This window comes from Endocarpon pusillum (genome assembly GCF_000464535.1).
Source record: "Endocarpon pusillum Z07020 unplaced genomic scaffold C653857, whole genome shotgun sequence".
NCBI lineage: Eukaryota > Fungi > Ascomycota > Eurotiomycetes > Verrucariales > Verrucariaceae > Endocarpon > Endocarpon pusillum.
In genome coordinates, this window is record NW_006913432.1 from 80315 (window position 1) to 100864 (window position 20550).

Sequence of the window (20550 nt, forward strand, 5' to 3'; positions counted from 1 at the left end):
GATTGAGAGGTTCCCCGATTGCCGGAAGGGCTCTGGATTATTTGGAAGGAATATCTGGGATCTAGCTCTTTTTGACAACAGACCAGGGCGTTATTCTTCCTTGAAATGATTGCGTACTTCTAATTAGTCCTGATACAACGTGTAAGCCTTGGGTTTCAAAGTGCTCTTAATCAGCTATTGCTACTCACGGACATTGAGCCACTCAAGAGCATATTGGTAACCTCAATAAGAGATTCAGAGATCTTGGTTCCAAAGAGCCTTGCTTGTAATGAGAGCTGTATAAGCCAACATAGAACAACCAGCACTCGTGCCGTACTGGAGGGTCGAGGATGACTAAGCAGATCGCGCGTTCCCATATCCAGTCAGCAAAGCTATTCGGGAGCCGAAGTGGTCACGACGGCACAACACATTTTGCATGCCACCGATTACCCTGCATAGCAACATTAGACATGCTGGGTGTACACTAATCAGAAGGAGACCGGGATGGTGGTCTGCGCATGCTTGCATATACGGGGATGTCTCAGAGAGTGCTTTCAGGTCTTCGGAAATGATCATATTAAATATTACCTTCTCGGGGCCCGGGCTTGAGACTTACGATGAATGGGAACCGGCCATAATATGTAAATATCGAATCTGGTGTCTAAACAATCAGTCAGTAGCTTTGCATCTTCATAATTGTCTAGCTTAGTAGCTTGAGCTCAATCACTAGCCGAACGAAATGGATAAAAGATCGAAAGAGTACGCTAAAACACTTCACATCAACCACTGCAATCCAGATAACATACCATGGCGGTCGTTGGGACAATGTGAGAGTCCACCAGCTTTTACTGACAATTTGTGCTGATTTTCCTACGGACAAGTACCGAGTGCTAGAAGACGGCTCCACCACCCAATACCGTATTTGCATTATCGAAAGCTTGCTTCCTCCTCGGAGTGCTGGACCAGTGTTTCATTTCCACGAGATGCATGACGAAGGCTTCCTTGTCAAGGCAGGCGACCTTTGTCCCGATCCCAGTCTGCTATGCTAACGCTGTTTCCTTGAAACTTGCAGACTGGTCGCGTTCGCTTCCATTAGCCTGGAAAGCCGCATATCGACGCAAAAGCAGGAGATTTGGTCACGATACCGATCCGTTTGCCGCATAAATTTAGCAATCCTTTCGACGAGGAAGCTATATTTGTGAACACGATTACACCTGGGTTCTTTGTAAGATATTTTGAGCATCTAGAAGAGTTAATCGGAGACGGAGTAGAGCTTACAGAAGAGGTCAATCGAGCCGCACTGATGAGGTTCGCCACGGTTCCTCTAAATAATGATGAGGTGACCAAGTTGGAGTCATTTTTTGGATACAGCGAGGGGGAGCATGTTCGTGAGAATGATGAGGTCTAAGAGACAAATGGAATCAAGGAGATGGACGGGGCGGTAAAAAGCAACGGAGTAAGCGTTGAAGGTTAGAATGTCAAAAAGGGGACTGGATTTGAAACCTCGAGAGGAGTCATTGTTGACATCCTTTGATATCGAGTAGAATAGAAATGGCATTGGCTTCAGGCTTTGCTGGTAACATTAATGCCATGGAATTCATCCGATCTGCTGATTGCGGATACTGCTTCAGTTTCAGAACTTGAGAGTACTCGCCACATACAGGAGGCGAAGTGCCCGCGATGCACAGAATTCCTGGTAGATGCGCCAGAATATCGAAAGCCACGTTGTGATTCTTACCTCACATTTTCCTGGTGTGGAATGACATCTTGTTCCTATCACTGGTTATTGCTGTTGCAGAGAATTTCTTGTTGCAAAAACACTAAGCAGTATGTCCATTTGATTTTGAAACAATCAGGGTTACTTTGATGAAAAGATAAAAGACTTAGCGGACTCTTTTTGTGAGATGAAAATCCTTGACAGTCCTAATAAAACACTGCCTACTACTTACCAGGAGAATAGGTAATAAAAAGTGTGGGCTAAGTGCCGTTAGTAGGAATGGCAACCATTCTGTCAAATAAGGACCATATTAGTATGATCAGAGAGGCATATTTTGACTATAATAAGACCATATTTTTGACAAATAACGTTGTAAATGATGAAATCTTATTGGCTTACAGATGTCTTAGCTGCATATCCTGGTACACTCTAAGCAATCTTACGGTTAGGCTAACTCTAAGCGCACTTTAGCAGCTCTCTTATCATTTTTTAAAGTGGGCTTCTTCCTGCTAAGTAGTACAGTACTAGTGCAAAAGTATCCGGACAACCCCACCTTCACACCCCACCAACATTTTGGACCATATCCATACAAATTACTATAGTAAGTTACCAACTTGATGGATTCTAATAAAGAATAGCTCAAAATGTTCAGAAACATCCAGAGATTGAGGCTAGGCTAATTTCCTAAATAGGTAGTCGATATGGTGTACCATTCTTTGGCTGCAATGACTGTATTCACTTGACTATCTATACTCTTGATAAGATTAGCCATAGCTTCTTCTTTTATAGCATCCCAACCCTTATAAATAGCTTTGAATAATCATTAATAATCCTCCTCTAATTTGTCTATATTAATTAGCTCTAGGTAATAATTATTAATTTATTGCTTAAGTTATGCCTAAAGGTGTTTAATTAGGTTGAGATTAGGACTATAGGCTAGCTATTCCATTAGCTCTATACTCTTCTCTTAAAGCTAATTAATAATCTTTTTTATAGTATAGATTTAAGTATTATCTTACATAAATTTACGCCCTAGTTTATATATCTAAGGCATCTGCTTACGAAGCACTATTAAATAAGAGTTAGCAGTATATCTTGACTTCTTTAAATTAGGATCACGCTCTAATAACATAATATCTGAATAACCTTCTTTATAAATTACACCCTATATTATAACATTAATATTTTTGCCCTTCTTATATATATTAATTATATTAGTATTCTAATATTATTATAATATACAAAAGGCCTATGTTCAATGCGCTTTACTACCTTTTTTAAGCAAATATTTATTACTAAATATAATCTTGCTCCACTCAGCCCACGTCTAATTTTGTTATTCTTTATACTATACGGAGGCGTGCCCCAAAAGTAGTTGAATACCGCTAATATTAGCGCCGGAGGCTATCAAAGACTAGCTGTTCTAGCGCTCATACTAAATTGTATGTGACTTAGAACAGGATTACTCCTCATCGCTCTCAACGTCAGAATAGCCCTCATCGTCGCTATTCTCACGATCCTCTGCTTGGTGTTGAGTATTTCTATCAATAAATTGCAGTTTTGATAGCTTGCCCTTGACCCTAGTGCCTGCCCAGCTGCGTTTAAAGCCTCGAACGCCCTCCTTATACTCATTACCCCCTTTGAGCCGTATAACCTCTTTGATATGATAGGGTATAGCTGAAATCCATCGTTGTATCTGCTCTTGTGGCAGATCTTCCCATGCTTTATACCAAGCGCGTTCCATAGCCTTACGATGCGTAGACGTACCAAGGGCAGTAGTCCTGCATTTCAACCAATACTAAGCAGGCTCAGAAGCATTCAAATCAGGAGAATTGCCAGGCTATAATAGACGCATAATCTTGTGGAGCTCATAAACAGTATCTTGATAATGATAAGCGTGCGAAGGAGTATTATCTTCTTATACAAGGGTATTTAGTTAATCCTTTTGACATTCTTTTGCAAAGGGTATAAGCTTTAAGAGAAGGATATGCTTCTAATACTTATTTACTAGTTAATAAAGCTCTTAAAAAGACATAGAATAATATACTTATACTAATTAATACCCCTTGCTTTGCTCTCTTAAACAAACTTACTATTCGCTTTTATAAATCTTTATTATAGCTTCTTCCCTAGAGATTATCAACAAAGATTAATACGCTATATATCATTTTTAATCTCTTATAACATCTTTAACTCAGGTTTAAGAGTTATATTTAACTTCTCTAACTCTTTATTAGCCTCTTTATATTTAGTAGCAATTTCTTTTGTCTAGATATAATAAGGACCCTTTTTATCTTAACTAAAATAGCCTTAAAACATAAACTCTGAGTATCCCTTTTATCTCTATCAAATATAGCTATTTTTATATATCTCTTTAATATCTTGCTAAATTTATATTACTCCTCTTTATTAACCTAGAATAACAGAGATCTTATTACTCTAAATTACACGCTTTTAGTCCTCTAAAGTCTAATGTTTATAATTAAAGCAGAAAGTAAGGCGAGCAACTTAATAAATAAAAGATAATCTAGGTTTATATATTAGTTTAATATTTGTAAGGCTATATTTATACAGAATTTAAAGAGTACTTGATCAACTAATTCTATACTTATAAGTAAGAACTTTACTTAATTTCTTATAACTAGCATAATCTAATTTAACACTATTAAGTAGACGTTATTCTATCTTTAAAGAGACTTCTTTTAGCCTGCCAAAGCGCTTTCTATCTTATACATAATCATCTAAAATACAAGGATCTTCATCAGGACGAAATCCACATTTATATACTCTTTTTTTAATATAACATTACGTTAAACGTTTCACTCTAGTTTTCGCTTCAATATCAACTGGTGAGAATCCTTCTACTATCAATGTAAGGCACTGAACTCGTTGAGCAATAGTATATCGATGACCATAGTCAATTGAACTCTGCGGAAGCGAACGAGCAACAGGGACATTTCGACGGCGGTGAAGAGGAGGAGGAGGAGGAGGAGCAGGAGCAGGAGCAGGAGGCGGCGGAGGCGGCGGAGGAGAGGTATTTCGAGTAGAAGGAGATCCACGGCCACGTTGTACGTGCGCTCGAACATTTGCAGAGGCCATAGAGAGCTATAGAGTAATATCTATCGAATTCGCTATCAAAGTCGGTATAGAATTCGTTATTGAATTTGCTGTTGAATGTGTACTTCGTGTGCTTTCTAACTGTCATAGGCAGCTCTTAGGGCTCACCTAGGCGCCACCCAAATTAGTATGTGTACTAAGTGCGAGCTAAGCAGCGCTTGTGAAACGCTAATATTAGCGGTATTCAACTACTTTTGGGGCACGCCTCCGTACAAGTCGTTTAGCAGCTAATTACAAAGTTAATAAAGGTCTTTTTTTGGCTAGCTAATTAGTAATGCCTTCGTCTTTGAGGATTTGATAGATAGTACTTCGATGAACACTAATACCAACTTCGGACTTGACTTCTTGATAAGTAATCTTCGGATTGATACGAATAATGCGTAGAATGTTGCGTTTTTGGACCCTATTCAAGGCCTGAGGGCGTCCTAAACGAGGCAGGCTTTTGCCGTGGTTGCGCATTGGATTTTGAACAAGGGTATCAAAAATTGTAGATTTGCCGCAATGCAGATTTTGACCAATCTCTCGAGTTGTGAGCCCTAGGGCTTTGTACGCCGAAATTTGACCTCGCTGGTATGGAGATAACTCCTTGCCATAGCTCCTATTAATTTCAAGAGGCGCCAGAGCCTTGCGTTGAGCCATGGTAGTTGTTTGAAAAAGGGTGTAAAAAAACGCGTGTTCAAAAATGACGCGTTTTGTCCGGATACTTTTGCACGTGGCTGTACATATTCATCAAGCCGAGATTCCAGTCTCAAAACGACGTTTGTCCACTCTTTCGTGGCTTGATTGAGACGTCTCGATAACACGAAAAGAAAGTACTCTCTTGGATTCCACACCGGTAAGAACTGTGCTCTTCCTCCCGCAGGCGGACCATCAAACTCCCGACTGATGTACCACTCCGGACTTCTCTCACTACCGAAGAAGGTATCGACGCAACAATAGGCTGTCCAGTGCCATTCATCGACGCCTGTAAGGAGGAAAGAGATCTGGGCTTGATAATAGAATGAATCATTTGGTGTCATTCGTGTTTCCATTTCCAGTGTTTTCAGCATCTCATAAGGCGTTCGAATCTTACGGTGATCTGTTGTTGATCCGTCTCGAACAGCCATATACGGAAGGTGAAATTCCATGACAAAAGCGACATCGTCCTAGACGAGTCAACTACCCGCTTTAGAGTACCGCTAGGTGTCTAAACTCATTTGCCTTTTTGGTAGCGCGGGTGGCCTCTCGGAAGGGCAATGAAGTTTAACATCCAGTGATGGGATTGCATTCGTGCTTACCGTGACAACTCTGAAATACACGCGATTGATGAGATGTCTCTGCAGATAGACCTTCATGAAATCCTTGAAGCGAATGGCCACTGTTGCAGTAAGAACTAAAGCACAAAGAGGCGTTATGTCACATATCAAGCTTCACGGGTTAGAAGAATACCATTTCCCAGAAGGATATACTCACAGCACCCTCCGTTCAGCATTATTAGGTGTTGCACCTGTCGGAGACTGGGTTGTCCTCTTCGGTCCGTAAGCATTTGAGTAGCAAGAGTGTATCATATGCCGTACGTTTTCTCTCAGCTTGGTGAAGAGACCCCCTTCATCAAAGACCAATCGCTGAACGTCGTCGCCTTCCGGCGGTTGACGTGCGTACCGATCTGATTCCCAATTTCTCATTGACCCATCACCGCCGGAGTGCTCCCGCCTATCGTCAAGAAGGACAAGAATCTGTCTCCTTGTTTTCAGATGGCCAGGGTCCGCCCGGTCCAGGAAGTCCTTGAGTGCTACATAATTATAGCATGGTGGGTTTAATATGCTCTGGGGCTCGTCAAAGAATGCGTCCATGACGTCTGCCTTGTGTGCATGATTCTCGAGCATTTTGTCGACTTCAAGCACCCTGAAATCCTCGACATTGTATTTCTGCCTCTGTCGAACGCAGAAACGTCGATCCCAGCGAAAGTCATGTCGACCCTTAGGTGTAAAGGTAGTTTGACGATACTCGTTCATCGGTTCCCAATACTGGAAAAGAGAAAACGTCTCGCAAACTTCATTTCAGGGATATTCGAAGACAAAATCGCAAGGTGGCTTGCGACAGCCTTGCCCAGCACGAGGCTGGTCGTCCTTTCCAGCCTGGCGGGAATGGTGGCTTGAGGAGCCCCATAAGCGACAGAGCAGCATCAGGCCAACCGATGCATTGAGAGACTGTTAAGATCTAGAGTTCAGCTTACTGTTCAAAAACTCATAGATGATAATCAAAGTGTAAGTCTCTTGATCGTCAAAGTTCCCGACTTACATAGCGATTGTGGCTCTACAATGCTACAATCAGGGTATCCCTTGTGTCATTGAATGAGGAACTCTCCTTATTGATAATAGCGTTCCCGCATCTTAGGCATTATAATTTTGCTGCAGTCTTAGCAAGAAGAACATGAAATCAGTTTGCTCTCTAACGCTTTTGTGCCTGCAATACTCTTATTTTCGTACTTATGATTTTGAAAATAAAATCATTCAATAGCACTTAAAGCATAGATCTTTCTGCAATCTTAAACTTGTCAAAATATGATACTTGATGTAGAACATCTAATACCAAATTTAAATGGAGTACTTAGAGAAGTTTTAATGTTCCTCTTGCCAAAGCCACAGCATAATTGTGACTTTAAATCGTAGGAATGCTATTGTCAAAGTGCTTCACTATCCCATGCCGTTTAGGCTAAAAGGAAAAAAAGTCACGGATAACCCGCAACATACTACGGTAGGAGGCATAATGTTTGTCAATACAGCTAGTAGTGACTAGTTCTGATACGTGTCCACAGATAGCTCATTGGTTGTCACAAAGCTAATAAGATCAAGCAGCCATACAGACAAGACCACTAACTCTGATTAACCCATCTTTGGATTAGTGCTGCCTAGCCTCGCTTGTTTGATAATCGTTTTGGTCCAAAGATACTAGTGCGGAGGTGACAATAATTATGCCTCCTACCGTAGTAGAGCGCAACCACTTAAATATATATATATTATTCTATTTAACGTCCGTTCGGTCCCTAATTATAGGGCCATGCAGACAGCTACCTAGCAAGGGAAAAGCCTAATAAGGAAAACCCTAGACTTACCAGACTAGGTAAGCACGGCTATCGCAGGGGTCAGAGATTACCCCGCGAGGCGCCTTCGCCCCACCTGCGTTTCGCCTGCGTACCTGCCCCCTCCTGTGTAGTCGTCCTTTCAACCGTACACCGAATATCCTAGAGGGTCTCAACCTCTGCCGTTACCACTCCTCTGCTGCATCGAACACTCTGTACCCTCCTAGCTCCTCCTCTGCTATCTCTTTTGCGGTGCGAAATTGCTCTAGGATCCCTGTGCGGATAAACCAGCGAGCCGCGTGCTTTGCGCATGCGGGTTAGAAGAGGATCTCGCTTATGCGCTCTGTTCCGCAGGCAGCTAGCATGCCTACTCTGTTATATCTTGGGCAGTGTAGCAGGATATGGCGAACTGTTTGCGTATGCCAGCCGCAGGCGCAGGCAGGGTTAGTATCTGGTACTTGGATAGCCGCTAACCATGCGTTCAGGCCTATGACCTCTGACCGCATTAAGAATAGTGCCGTTGCCTCTGCCTTCGTTAACCCTGTGTATAGCATGCGAGTGTCTTGTCCCAGGGAGTAGACCAGATTGGTAAGTAGGTTCCTTTCGTTAGGTGGTCTCCTTGGCCTAGGTGGTCGAGGGTCCTGGCCTCTGCCCTGCGGTGTTCGGCAAGCCTGCGTTGCGCATGCGGTTCGCCTGCGGCGCTGCCACTCCGCTGTCCACTCGCGCATTTCTTGGATTCTCTGTTGCGCTTTGGCGGCGGCATTCTCTCTGCTGGTCCTCGGCCTGTGGCATGGCCGTGATGAGCGTGCGTTTCGCATGCGGTCCCATATGGCATCCGCTGTTCTGGCGATCTCCTTTTCTACCTGATGGTCTTTTGTTTTGATCGCGTAGCGTTGCTTTATGCCTGCAATGTGGATGTCAATTGGCGGGACCTGGTTTCCCTTTCTAGCGCTGCTCTGGGCGTTCGCTTGTATACCCCTGTGATGCGGCGGAGGCATCTGTTCTGGACCTTTTCGAGTGGTTTGGTTGCGGCTTTTGCTAACGCTTCCCCTGCGCCTCGCATGCTCGAACCCCACTCCTGTACGCCGTACAGCAGAGTAGGCCTGACTACTGCAGTATACAGTAGCCGCGAGTTGCGTGTTGATGGTCCCCAGGTAGAGGTAGCTAGTCTTGCTAGGGCCTCAGAGGCTGCGATACCCCTGCGAGTCGCAACCACTTAAATACAGTACCCCTCAACTCTGGCCACTTCAGCTTGGCGTTCCCTGACAGCTATTCTCCCGGGTGCAGCCGGTCTAGGACCTGCGCATCCTTGGCATCTTGGCGCCAAGATACAGTTATGTGATTATCTTATCACTTCTTTATGTATCTCCTTTGCTGCTTTGTTCCGCGGACATCGAATCTTCGATCATAGAGAAGAGATTTGGGGAGCAATCTTCATTGAGCTTTTTATAAGAATGGTATGTGATGTGCGCAGAGACGGTGGGACTGTCCCAGCTTAGAGCGTTACGCCGATCTGTCTAGGTTCCACTCTAGGCACGATATCACACTACAAGATACCGCGTCTGATTGATTGCTTTCAACGCTTGCAGGTTTACGATATGTCCAGTCCGAAGTACGCAGGACTGTATTACCGACGCAATATTGTTCTTGGGCACAAACTGACTTGAGTTGCGGCCCTCTTCCAGGCATGACAGACAACCATATCTCTTTTCTAAATCGAGAGAGATCATCCCCAGTGTGTAATGCGGGTTGCAGTCGACCACCACTATACGGCCTTTCAAGATTTTAGTGCCTTCTGTGCATATATCACACAAACCTTCGACCATATCTGCCAAACCGTAAGATTCGTCTCTTGTTCGGAGGCAGCTTCGGAGCGCGTAATACTGATCGAAACCTTCCTCCTCCAGCGCCACGCTGTTAGGCGTCCCCAGGATGCTCCAGTCCTTGGAAAAAAGCCCTTGCGACCGCCTTTGCACACCTCTGATTTGCAGATGTGCTGTCGACAACAGTAGTGTCACGGCGGGGTGACCGCCCACCGAGGGTTCTTGTCCGTCACTTCCCAGGCACATTTGGGCCATGCGATTGCAAAGGTTTGCCCAACACTGGAATGCAGACGATCACTGTGCGGCTTTCCCCCACCCTTTTGAGACAACTAGCTTGATTCTTAACCAATCTCTGGAGAATCCGCTGGAGAGGCGGCCTTTTTACTGGCTGCGCTTCGAACGCCAGCTCACAAAGCGTGGAGAAGATGCCGTCCTCCGACTCGGGCATAGGTACTGAGCCAAACAAAGCAAACTGGGATCCCTGAAGCTCATCGGAGGATTGGCAAGGTCAAATCGGACAATTTAAGCCAGTCGAGTCACCGCCCGCTGCGCTTTTCGCTCCAGACGGCGCTCCAGACGGTGAGACTTGCCAGCAGGATTTCGTTTTGGCGAGAACTCTGTTGCAGTGTACCCATTTGAATCAGATGCTTGGCAAATAAATCAAATCCATGTTTTCGTCAAACCAAATCAAGATGTTGAAATTTGACAAATTACGGAGTACTAACTACTATGGTCAGACAAAGGTCTTGGCAGAAAAGTCTTTTCTTTGGAAATATTTAGTGTCATTTTTAATGAAAAGATAAAGTCTTGGCGGAACCTTATTGTGAGATGAAAATCCTTATCAGTTCTCCTAAATTAAACATTGCTTGCAGAGTACTACTAGCTATTTGACTCCATTTGATAACCGAGTCAAATAAAATCAAATCGACCTCTGAGGTTAGATAGTAGGCAAGTCAAACGAGGGTCATGATTTGGTTGATTTTATTTGATGGATACACTGCTCTGTTGCTGTGGATCGGCTATTCGTGCGAGAGAGCATCATCTGGTCGGGAATTGCTGCTGAAGACACCATAGTACTAAGCGGATATGGCAATAGATGAGCGCCGCGTTTGCGCGCTTCAGCGAAAGCCGCCAGACGGCGCGGATCGTCTATTTCCCAGAGCTTTTCTGGATAGAAGCCGACGTGGACAAGTCGATTCGCCCTGGCTATTCCTGTAGCCGCTTCTGTTATCAGATCGTGCCGCTTCTGTTATCAGATCGTGCCGCTTCAAGACGCTGCTCCCTGTCTACTGATACATCAGGTGATTGGGATGCCCGCCAAAGAGGAATGCCTGGCGGAATTTGTACCGGCTGTCAGACTTCGGGGAGTTACTGAACTTACTTCATGGTCAATGGGTCCACCGCAACCAGGACTCTTCTTAGGCCCCACACAAGGGAAGGAACGTCAGTTTCCGGGTCTGGATAACGCGTCGTTGTAACTTCACGCCGTATCAATGACGAATATGGCTTGAAGCGACGCCAGAATCTCGTTCGTGAATGACTCGTGCCGCTGCTGAAGGAGTGATTGCTCGTCCCCGACGTCCTCACAGGTAGCAGATCGGTAAGGTATATGATCCAATATCATCGTACGCTCCGCCGGAAAAGCGTCCTCCATGTGCCCGGATTGCAGGGTATCCATCAAATCAAACAAAGCAAATCGAGGCCCTGGTTTGCTTCGATTATTTAATCAAAACCCATCGTTTGCTTTGTTTGACTGATTTGTCAAATCGAGTCAAATCTTAGTAATCAGTACATTTCTAGGGATTTGTGTCAGACAGGTAGAAGAAATGGCCCTCTTCTCTCTTAAGGTGCAGGGCGAGCAGAAATAAGTACAAATCGTGGCGAAAATGACCAACCAAAAGCAGGCAAAACGCAGGGTAACGCGTAGAAATAGTAGTAGTGTCTGATAACCTATGTAGTAAATTCTCTTCTCAAGCGTCCGCCGAGACTATTATTATTCCATCGAAAATATCCTTAAATGTTGAGCTGTCCAGACTTCAGTTTGACTAATTTGTCAAATCCACAGAGGCCAATTTGCTTTGACGAAAGCACCGATTTTATTTGACTTGCCAAGCATGCGGTTTGATTTGATTGACTAATTTGAGTTGACGGACACTGACAGATTGTACAAATCGGCGGTCTCGCTGTCCTCCCAGCGCTCTTCACTTATCGAGAAAAATGGTTGATTGAGGTAATGGGCGAGTGGGGAGGTCAGTGATCCGGATGGTTTCACCAAGTACCTCACACCGTCCTTCTCTCCTTGCTTCTTTGATATTGCGAGCGCCTCTGTTCAGTCGTGTATGAGGCCCTCGATTACTGCCGTGCTCCGCAAGAGCCATTTCGCGAGCTCATTCTGTTCGCTCTTCAAGCCTTGCCGGGTCCTCTCATTGACTTCCGCGCCAGCTGGGTTCGGAAGCCTCAGCTCAAGGATCTTAAAATTGAGGCCATCTGGCGTGACAGCGTTTGATGGGAGAGGCCAACTGCGCTTCACTAGGGTATTCGAGGTTATCTCTTCGGTCAGACGCCTAGTGCCCGCGAAGCTATACTTGTAGTTGAACGCGTTCTCTTGCTCCTTGGGGGAGGCTGGCGTGATTTTCGGATCCCTCGATTTGAACTTGGCCTTCGACTTCCGGTCGTTCTTTCGGGACGCTGTCTCCCTGCGTCTGCCTTTCAGCACTGTTTCCATTAAGATATCCGTAAATATGTCACAAGATGCCGGGCTGAGCTTACGTTGACTCTTGTTTCAGGAACTACATTGGAGTTTCCAATGTCTCTTCTCATAATCACAGCTGGAGCACGCTCCTCCCCTAACTTCCTTCTCCGCACCAGTATCTACAAAATGCAGACTTACAAAGGACTGTTGCCTACCAGCAAGTGCCTGTCACATGACATTACTTTCTCTATATAAGCTCGTGACTATAAAAGCAATCACCTATTGACTCTCTTATTTCACAAGTGCGCTAACCTCTCTCAACCCAGGGGTCCCGTGTTGCTACAAGATCCATCATCTACCAAGAATTATAGCGCTTCTCGTGACGTTGCCTCCTTATATTTAGCGCTCTCTAATTTCGCCATGCTCAGGCTCCAAAGCCAGCAAGCACTCAAGCCCCTTCGTGACCCTCTTCGCGGCCCTCTTCGCAATGCTCTTCACATACGCCATGTTCATGTTGAGCAGGCCCCATTCTCTGGACCTCCAAGCTATGCAACTATTGCTCGGCGCTCCTCTTCGCATCCAAAGGCGAAGGAGGCTAGAGAGCGTAGTGAGCTCATAGACATTCACGAGACTGGAGGCGCGAGTCCGAACGACTCTAATATCTTAATCACTGATATAGACGATAGAACACTACGATCCGAAGTTGCGGAACTCATAGGGATACCATACCTTAAGAAAACGACTAAAGTTGAAGCCACCAACAAGGTCGACGTTATTCATGGTTTTATCTATAGCAATAAACTCCGTACACCAGTATTTCCCATGTATTGTCGGTTCAAAGGACAGGGCTCATTGGGTTTTCCTTATGGTGCCCACTGATACCCCGCTGACGTACCTCTTAGTTCAGGTGAGTGCTCCTACCAACATTAGAAGAAACACCTGGCCGCTGACTTAGCTCTAGGCCGCCCAAGTTCTAGGTACCAAAAGGGGCCCTGTGCCTGTTACCATCGCTGGATACACCCACCTAGTTCATGTGTAAGTAGCTTATGTCTGACCAACCCCTCTAGGGAATGTCCATCTAGGAATTTGCGAGCGGTTTGACGTGTAGTAGACGTTGTTACTACACGACTTTATATTCAAAGTTCCCTTCCATCTCATGCGAGACTTGAACTTATGAAAGGGTCTTTGTGTCCTAAAGTAGCTAGCCTTATCCACTTTATGCTAAAGCGTCAAAAGGGCTCAAAATTGTTGGACCAAAAGACCGTCTTGGCGGACTGGTGAAATAGTTATGTCTGACAGAAAAGAAACATTAACGAAACCTTTCCAGGCAATCCCCACTTGTACATCACGCACAACGGCACAGTATTCCAAAAGGTTCAAACGAAGCAAGGACAGCGGCATGCTCGTCGGCAACGGAGAACCGCAAGCACATGCTGAGGAGAATGCTGACCTAACAATATGATAATTTCACATGGGGGCCTAGTGATGCGAGATGGAAGTGATCTTGAATCTCTTGAATCTTGGTCTCTTGAATTTGGATCTCTTGAATCCATGTAACATTACAATACTAACTTGAACCAGTATTAATCTGACATTGAACAACTAGCACAGGGCATGATAGAAGGGACTTGAAGAATACTTTATGCTAATTATATTTTGGATTACTGGCACATCGTTGAGCAACATGATAGCAGGTTACAAAAGCTGGGTGTTCTTGTTTCGTAACCAGATGGTACAATATGAAAATTTTCGGTCAGATGAAGCACCTAGTTAGGAATGACGACACCGAGTGGTTTCAGTATAACGATGCCGAATTCGCGCACTTGCAAAAGCTCAAGGCTGGTACCAAGGCATATTATGAAGAAATCAGGAGACTGGCCCGAGAAGGTCAATTTGTTTTTTTGCAGCGACTACGCTTCGTCACAGTACTAGCACCAGAATATTTGACCAGGCCATAGTCAGGTAGTACCTCCACAAGAATTTCGTGACGTCAGTTGTGACATTATCAAGGCTCATCGGCAAAACTTGGAAGTCAACGAAAAGGCCATGAAGAAAGCGCATCTGAAACGACTACGGATGGACTTGGAGAAGTGGAGGGCCGCTGGCAGTCCGCCGGACGCGATGCCACCCCAGCTTAGACTCAAGGAGCTCCTTAACCATTGCAAGAACCAGCGGATCCTCACTAACATATCTGGACTGTATAAGCTGCAACAGACCGGCAAGCTCGATCTTGGAGGAGATCCAGGACAAAGGATGGTTCAAGAAACCACAGAAGTCACTATACTATCTGAACATTGAAGCCCTGTACGATTCAAGAAGGGTGACCAAGCAGGGGCCAAGATTCCGCCATTGCCAGTCAAGAAGGTCATCCGACGGCCGCCGAAACGCCGCAAGGTAGGTGTATACATGAATGATACCGTGGTGGTGGACCCTAAGCAAGGCGCCAATGTGCTGATCTGGCATCGACTGTTGCCTATCGGGAAATCTTACCTATTCACTCCGTTACCCATTCAAGACCTGTCTACCGGACGGCTTGCATCCGCCCCTAAGGCAATTATGAACGACGATCCACAAGCCATACCTTTTGCGAATTTCGGGGATCAAGCCCAAATGCTTTTGGAAATGCAACCAACAGCAATGGAGGAGATACATGGAGTTGGTGGCCTTCCCCAAGTGCTGGCTGTCTTGTCAGAATTTTCAGTTGAGGTGTTTATTATTCATTGTGTAAGTGAATTACTTTGCGATAAGATACTGTCTGATCATTACACAGGGTTCTGGCTGGTATCTTAGCTGTATCTGAAGCGAGGTCGAGAAATAGCGACAGTTGCGCAAGGCATTCAATAGGAGGGGGAGCATCTCTGATCCGTCATTTCATGAATAAGCCAGACCTCGAAACCCAAAAAGAAAGTCCGGCGGACAAGCGAATATACATAGTGCAAGGGACGATGAAAACGTTGTCAACGGGCTACAGCTTACATCGTGCGAACACAGGAGTGATTATAGAACCCACGATCAACCCGATGTACGAAGAGCAAGGAGCAAAACGAGTCAGCAGGCTCAGTCAGACTGCTACCAGAACAACTATTTGCGACTTGTGGCGAAGAAATCAAAGATCGAGAGCATGATTATGCTAATTCAGCATGTACAGGCTGACAGTGCTCAACTCACAATGTTATATCTTGGTATAGACGAGAATCCGACAAGGGCCAGCGGTATCAACAACGACAAATAAGACCGATAGACAGGAGCTTTCATATTGCACCGACCACAGAATGACTCCTTCTAACCGCAAGGATATTGTACTATTGGGTTGTGTACTACTACGGACACTGTCTACGGTTCATACTAGATGTTGAGCTGACGACAGTCGACTGTATATAGTCTTTGGTTCATCAATAGACATGAATGTCACTCTTCGGCAGGTTCCCCTGTTGCAGACAGAGATGCTTTCTCTCTTGGAAACGTGTGCTCTTGTGAGTGCCTGCTGGCGATGGGGCCATGTTCATGGGAAATGGGAAGACAGAAAGACACTTATGCCGTGAGGCAGATGTCGTGGGCCAAAAGTGCTGGTGGTAGTGGTGGTGAGGAGGCGGCAGCTGGGGTCAGATTTGGGATGTGATCCGCCATGGGCAACTGCTACAAGATCAAGAGACGGTTTGAAGATGAGAGCATAAGTAACGGATTGGCCACTCTATAGTCCTGATCTGAATCCAACTGAGCACCTCTGGGCGCAACTCAAGCAGTGGATTCTGGACCATTATCAATGAAATCTCCTTGTCTACAACGTATTTTGTTGAAAATATGGTCATAGTATAATCGAAATAGTATGCTTCTCTTCTCATATTAAGATGGTTTTCATTTGACAAGATACTAGCTACTATTTCCACTAACAGCACTTGGTTCATATATCTAGCCACCCCTTCTCCTGGTAAGTGATTATCAAAACTGAGGATTTTATCGTACATAGTAAACAGTGCAAAGTCCGACACTGGATAGTGGCTCCCACTAATTTCGCGTCTGCATAAGTCAAAGTGACTAGGTAGTCGTCTACTATCCATGCAGTAGCTTCGGCGTCTGGTGGTACCCAGTCTTTAACGGTTGACAAACCTGCGAAGTTGTTGACGATTGTTGAGAGCTGGGTGACCCAGTCGATGCAGACTCCGTGCGAAGGCAAGTATTTTCCTTCGATGGAGGTATGGAGATTTGTGCCGTGGTCAGATGGTAGGAAGCCATACAATTATCCTCATTGTGCAGAGTTGCGACTGAGACAGGCTACTTGACCAAAGGGTACATTCCGATGGGGAAAGTCCAGCCAGGAACCCAAGACGGCATGTCTCTCACGTACTTATGCACCAAGTAATCGGGTTGACTTAGGCGTTGTACCGCCTTCTCGTGTCAAAGACCATCTTGCAATGTCTGTGTAAATGTCTACAAGGGCTTGTCGTAATCATGGGCGATTTCGTCAAGCGACACATCCTGAGCAAGTGGGGGCGGAGAATAGACTTTATCCCTGAGGCCTGTGCATGATGAACTTCGAAAACACTGTAGCAGGTCTAGAAGGTACAATGGTTCTGTTGCTCGTTAGAGGCTAAACTTCAAAAGCGTCTGAGCTGCTGAAAGATTTCCCGGAGAGGTATTGATATGTGGCATTTAGCCAAGGTGAAGGTCCACAGCGACTGCGGCCACCACCAAAATTGTAGCCGTAGTAGAGGTATACCTTGCATTCTTCCTCTGACTCCGGCACACTGGCTTCCTGGTAGACCCAGGCTCGATGCCACCATGTGGGGTTGCACAGAGTAATTATTCCCAGCCGGGCCTTAACGTTTCTGACCCTTTGTCTTGGCCGAATACCTTATCATCATCACCAGATATAGTGGCCAATGCTGCGATGGAATCGTTGTTATTTGCCTCGATCGCATCATGAAGAATACCATTGAACCACTGCATTTTTTCAACGCCGCGACTGGCCTGCTCGCGATTTAAAAGGCCGTCCCAGCCAGACATAGACATTGGTGGCTTGCTCAAAAATTCTTCTCATGTATTGGACTTGCACACTTCGCTCGCTAAGGTCTGCCGAACTGGTAGAAGAAATGGCTCTGCTCTCTCTCCAAAAAGTCGCAGGGCGCGCAGAAATAAGTACAAATTGCAGGGAAATTAGGAGCGAAATTGCGGCAGGAATTGACCAATTAAAAGCAGGCGAAATGCGCAGGGTTTTCGCGTAGAAATACTAGTAGTAGCGTCTGACAAGATCTGGTTTATTGATGCGGATGGCGTCCGCCAAGAGGCGGTGCTCCGATTCAAATTGACAACGTTCTCCACAAGAACTGTCAGGGCATCTTGTAAAGCACGACGGACTGTTACAGGCTTAGGGCGAAAATCAAATCTTTGGATTTTCCAAATCCATTTCGAAATTTAAGATCGACTTAAAACATCCTCTTCAGGGCACTTTCTTAAGAAAACTTTCTTAATGCCACCCTCTTGAGGACACCAATCCTCTTAGGAGCACCCTTTAGAGGCACCCTCTTATAGACATCAAAATCAACCAAGTAAGTCTTCATACGCAATTACATGCAGTATTAGGTTGGGATAGAACGATCAGTAAGGGCTGCAGGCGATCCTAAAAGTTGCAAAACGGGTTTGGAAAATCCAAAAATTTTAACAGTCTGGTGCCGCAAAGTGCATCCACCAATATGGATCTTGTGCTCCAACTCCGTCCGTATGGCCTCAAGTATAAGATAACGCGGTACACGCTGGTGCTGTATTGATGCTGAAACGAGCACTCTCGAAGCAAGGTGGATCCTGCGAAAGCAATCCTGGATCCAATTGATCGTGGTACATCATTACTGCACCATGGATAGTCTAGCTAGGATCTTCTCCTTTACATAGCAATGCTCCATAGACCTCCATCTCCAGGCGAGCGGATTAAACACTTTCACCGCCCAACCTCTCACAGTGCGGTCTGATTTCCCTCGCTCGTACCATACCATTCTGTCCTTTTCTTTACTTGTGACCTTTGAGAATTTTGTTCTCATCCTTAGCGTCCTTGCTGCTGAAGTTATGCTGGGTGACAATCAAATATGAGCAAATAGCAAACAGCATGTTGCATCAGCGGCTAGCCAAGACAAGGCAGGAGCCAATGAAATTGAAACGGGGAGGGGGAAGGAATGGAAGAATGGAAAGTTAAGGAACGAAGCGAGCGAATGACATACCTTGTCCTTGTCGGGATCCTGGGGCGGTTCACCAATAGCAAGGCAATTGAGGTACTGAAAGGGAAAGGGATGGCAAAGAAGGCAGTGAATCTGGGTCAAAGCCTATTTGGGTCGAAGAATAAAGAAGAGGGGCAGGAGGAAATGGAATGGAGGGCAGTCCCATAGTGGTATTCGTTACTTCTGGGCCTTCTGGGCTGAGTGCCGAACGGCATTGTTGCTGGTGCTTGGGAAGACTCTATGTGATCAGGGTATCCATCAAATCAAGCAATGCAAGTCGAGGCCCCTGATTTGCTTGGATTAGCATTTAATCAAAAATCGTAATTTGCTTTATTTGACTGGGTTGTCAAATCCGGTCAAATCTCAGTAAACAATATATTTCTGGGGATTTACTTGAAGTCTCGTCTAGTTCGAGTGTCCGCCAAGACTATTTTTATCCTATTAAGAAATATCTTTAAATACTGATTTCAAAAACAAGGGTCTTTTTTGACAGAGAATGTACAACGGAGCATGTAGGATCTGTTACATAATGTGATGGTAGACTGGCTAAGAAACTTGCGTGGGATTAGCGGCGGCATACTACGTGGATTGCTCCCTGTTCCTGAAGTTGAAGTTAGGATAGCCTTATTACACTAGTTGTCTTAAGGCTAGACATGTTGGAGCAATTGTCCATGATATGTTGTTGTCAACCTGCTGTGCAGAGTATGTAGAAAGCAAGCTGTTCGATAGCTGGGGCTTTAGAGAGCATTAGATCTATGTAAAATGGCCGTGCCGTACCCCGTACAGCGAAATTCGAAGCGAAATTGCAATAGGAATTGACCAATCAAAGGCAGGCGAAACGCAGGGATTACGTGTATGAAAAATCTGGCCAATAAGCCCTCTCAGAAGTTCAACAGTTGTGGATGGGAAATATTTTATTTGAAGACTCGCTAGCTTCAGCAGCTCCTCACGAATACAGCCAACGTCTGATCTGGTCAATTGAAGGATTGGACCACCACCGACCACAATGCTCCTGATTTCTCACCACGACAGCAATCTGCTTGCCTCCAGCTCCATGCCATGATTCATCATCCTAACTTGCAGACCCGCCCTTTCTGCCAGCCTCCTTGGCCTGCTCACTCCCAGGTTCAAAGCTGCCACTGCTCGCATGACCACCTTTGCTGCCAGCCTCTTTGGCTTTCTCACTGCCGGGTTCGAAGCTGCCGCTGCTTGCTTGACCACCTTTGCTAGCCGCCTCCCGCACTTCTTCCTTAGGGCGGTTGGCGAAGTTGCCGGGGTTGTCGTTGCCTGACATGTTTTGTTTGGTAGAGTAGGATGAGGATTGCTTTGATTGTTGTTACGGGTTGTGATTGATGTTTACCGGATGTTCGATTGATGGAATGTGAATGTGTTGGGTAGAAGGCAGAGAGAAGATCGAGAAACCAGTTCGGCTTGGGACTTTGAGGGTTCTTATATACTAGATCTCAGCTAGAAGTGAATGGTCCGGGAAGCGATGCGGGGTTCTGCTGAACGATTACATCGTTGTGAGGTCATTATTGCGGCGTGCAGCAGGCAGCAGCACAAATACAGCAATTACATGAGTCTCTGAGGGCTCAAATTCAAAGGCATGTGGTCTCAGCATTGGCTACGTGGAAGGATCCATTGATGACTCTCACTTTCTCCGCCTCCTGTTGTAGTTATATTGCTTGACCCTTTTGGGCAGGCTCGAGACGAATAAATTGGTGGATGTCACAGGACACCTCAAGTGCCTCTTAGTTTCGCCTGTTCTCCTAGAAGCTACCAGGATTCTTCTGGCAACCATCGCCCTTTGTTTGTGACTCTCGCAATAGTTAAGTCAAGCTACAACTCAGTAATGTCCAGTGACGATTCGTCTACCGCCCCCATGGCAAATGGTTAATCAGCGCAAGATCGATGGCAAGCTAGATGGTCCAGATAGCATCAAGACATGATCTCTC

At 45.4% G+C, this 20550-nt stretch overlaps 3 protein-coding genes across 3 annotated transcripts; 1 reads left to right on the forward strand and 2 right to left on the reverse strand.

The window, feature by feature from the left end:
- Positions 1-12026: 12026 nt before the first annotated feature.
- EPUS_05796 (uncharacterized protein) lies at positions 12027-12422 on the reverse strand (the record flags this gene model as incomplete). Its single annotated transcript, XM_007787247.1, has 1 exon — positions 12027-12422. The coding sequence occupies one exon, from the start codon at positions 12420-12422 to the stop codon at positions 12027-12029; it is 396 nt and encodes a 131-aa protein (XP_007785437.1).
- Positions 12423-12809: 387 nt separating this feature from the next.
- Positions 12810-15621, forward strand: EPUS_05797 (uncharacterized protein; the record flags this gene model as incomplete). The annotated part of the gene is made up of 8 exons (XM_007787248.1): positions 12810-13218; positions 13292-13296; positions 13351-13424; positions 14164-14314; positions 14400-14645; positions 14706-15076; positions 15160-15436; positions 15538-15621. The coding sequence occupies 8 exons, from the start codon at positions 12810-12812 to the stop codon at positions 15619-15621; spliced, it is 1617 nt and encodes a 538-aa protein (XP_007785438.1).
- Positions 15622-19667: 4046 nt separating this feature from the next.
- On the reverse strand, positions 19668-19889 carry EPUS_05798 (Conidiation-specific protein 10; the record flags this gene model as incomplete). The annotated part of the gene is made up of 1 exon (XM_007787249.1): positions 19668-19889. One exon carries the CDS (start codon positions 19887-19889, stop codon positions 19668-19670), a length of 222 nt encoding a protein of 73 aa, XP_007785439.1.
- Positions 19890-20550: the final 661 nt, after the last annotated feature.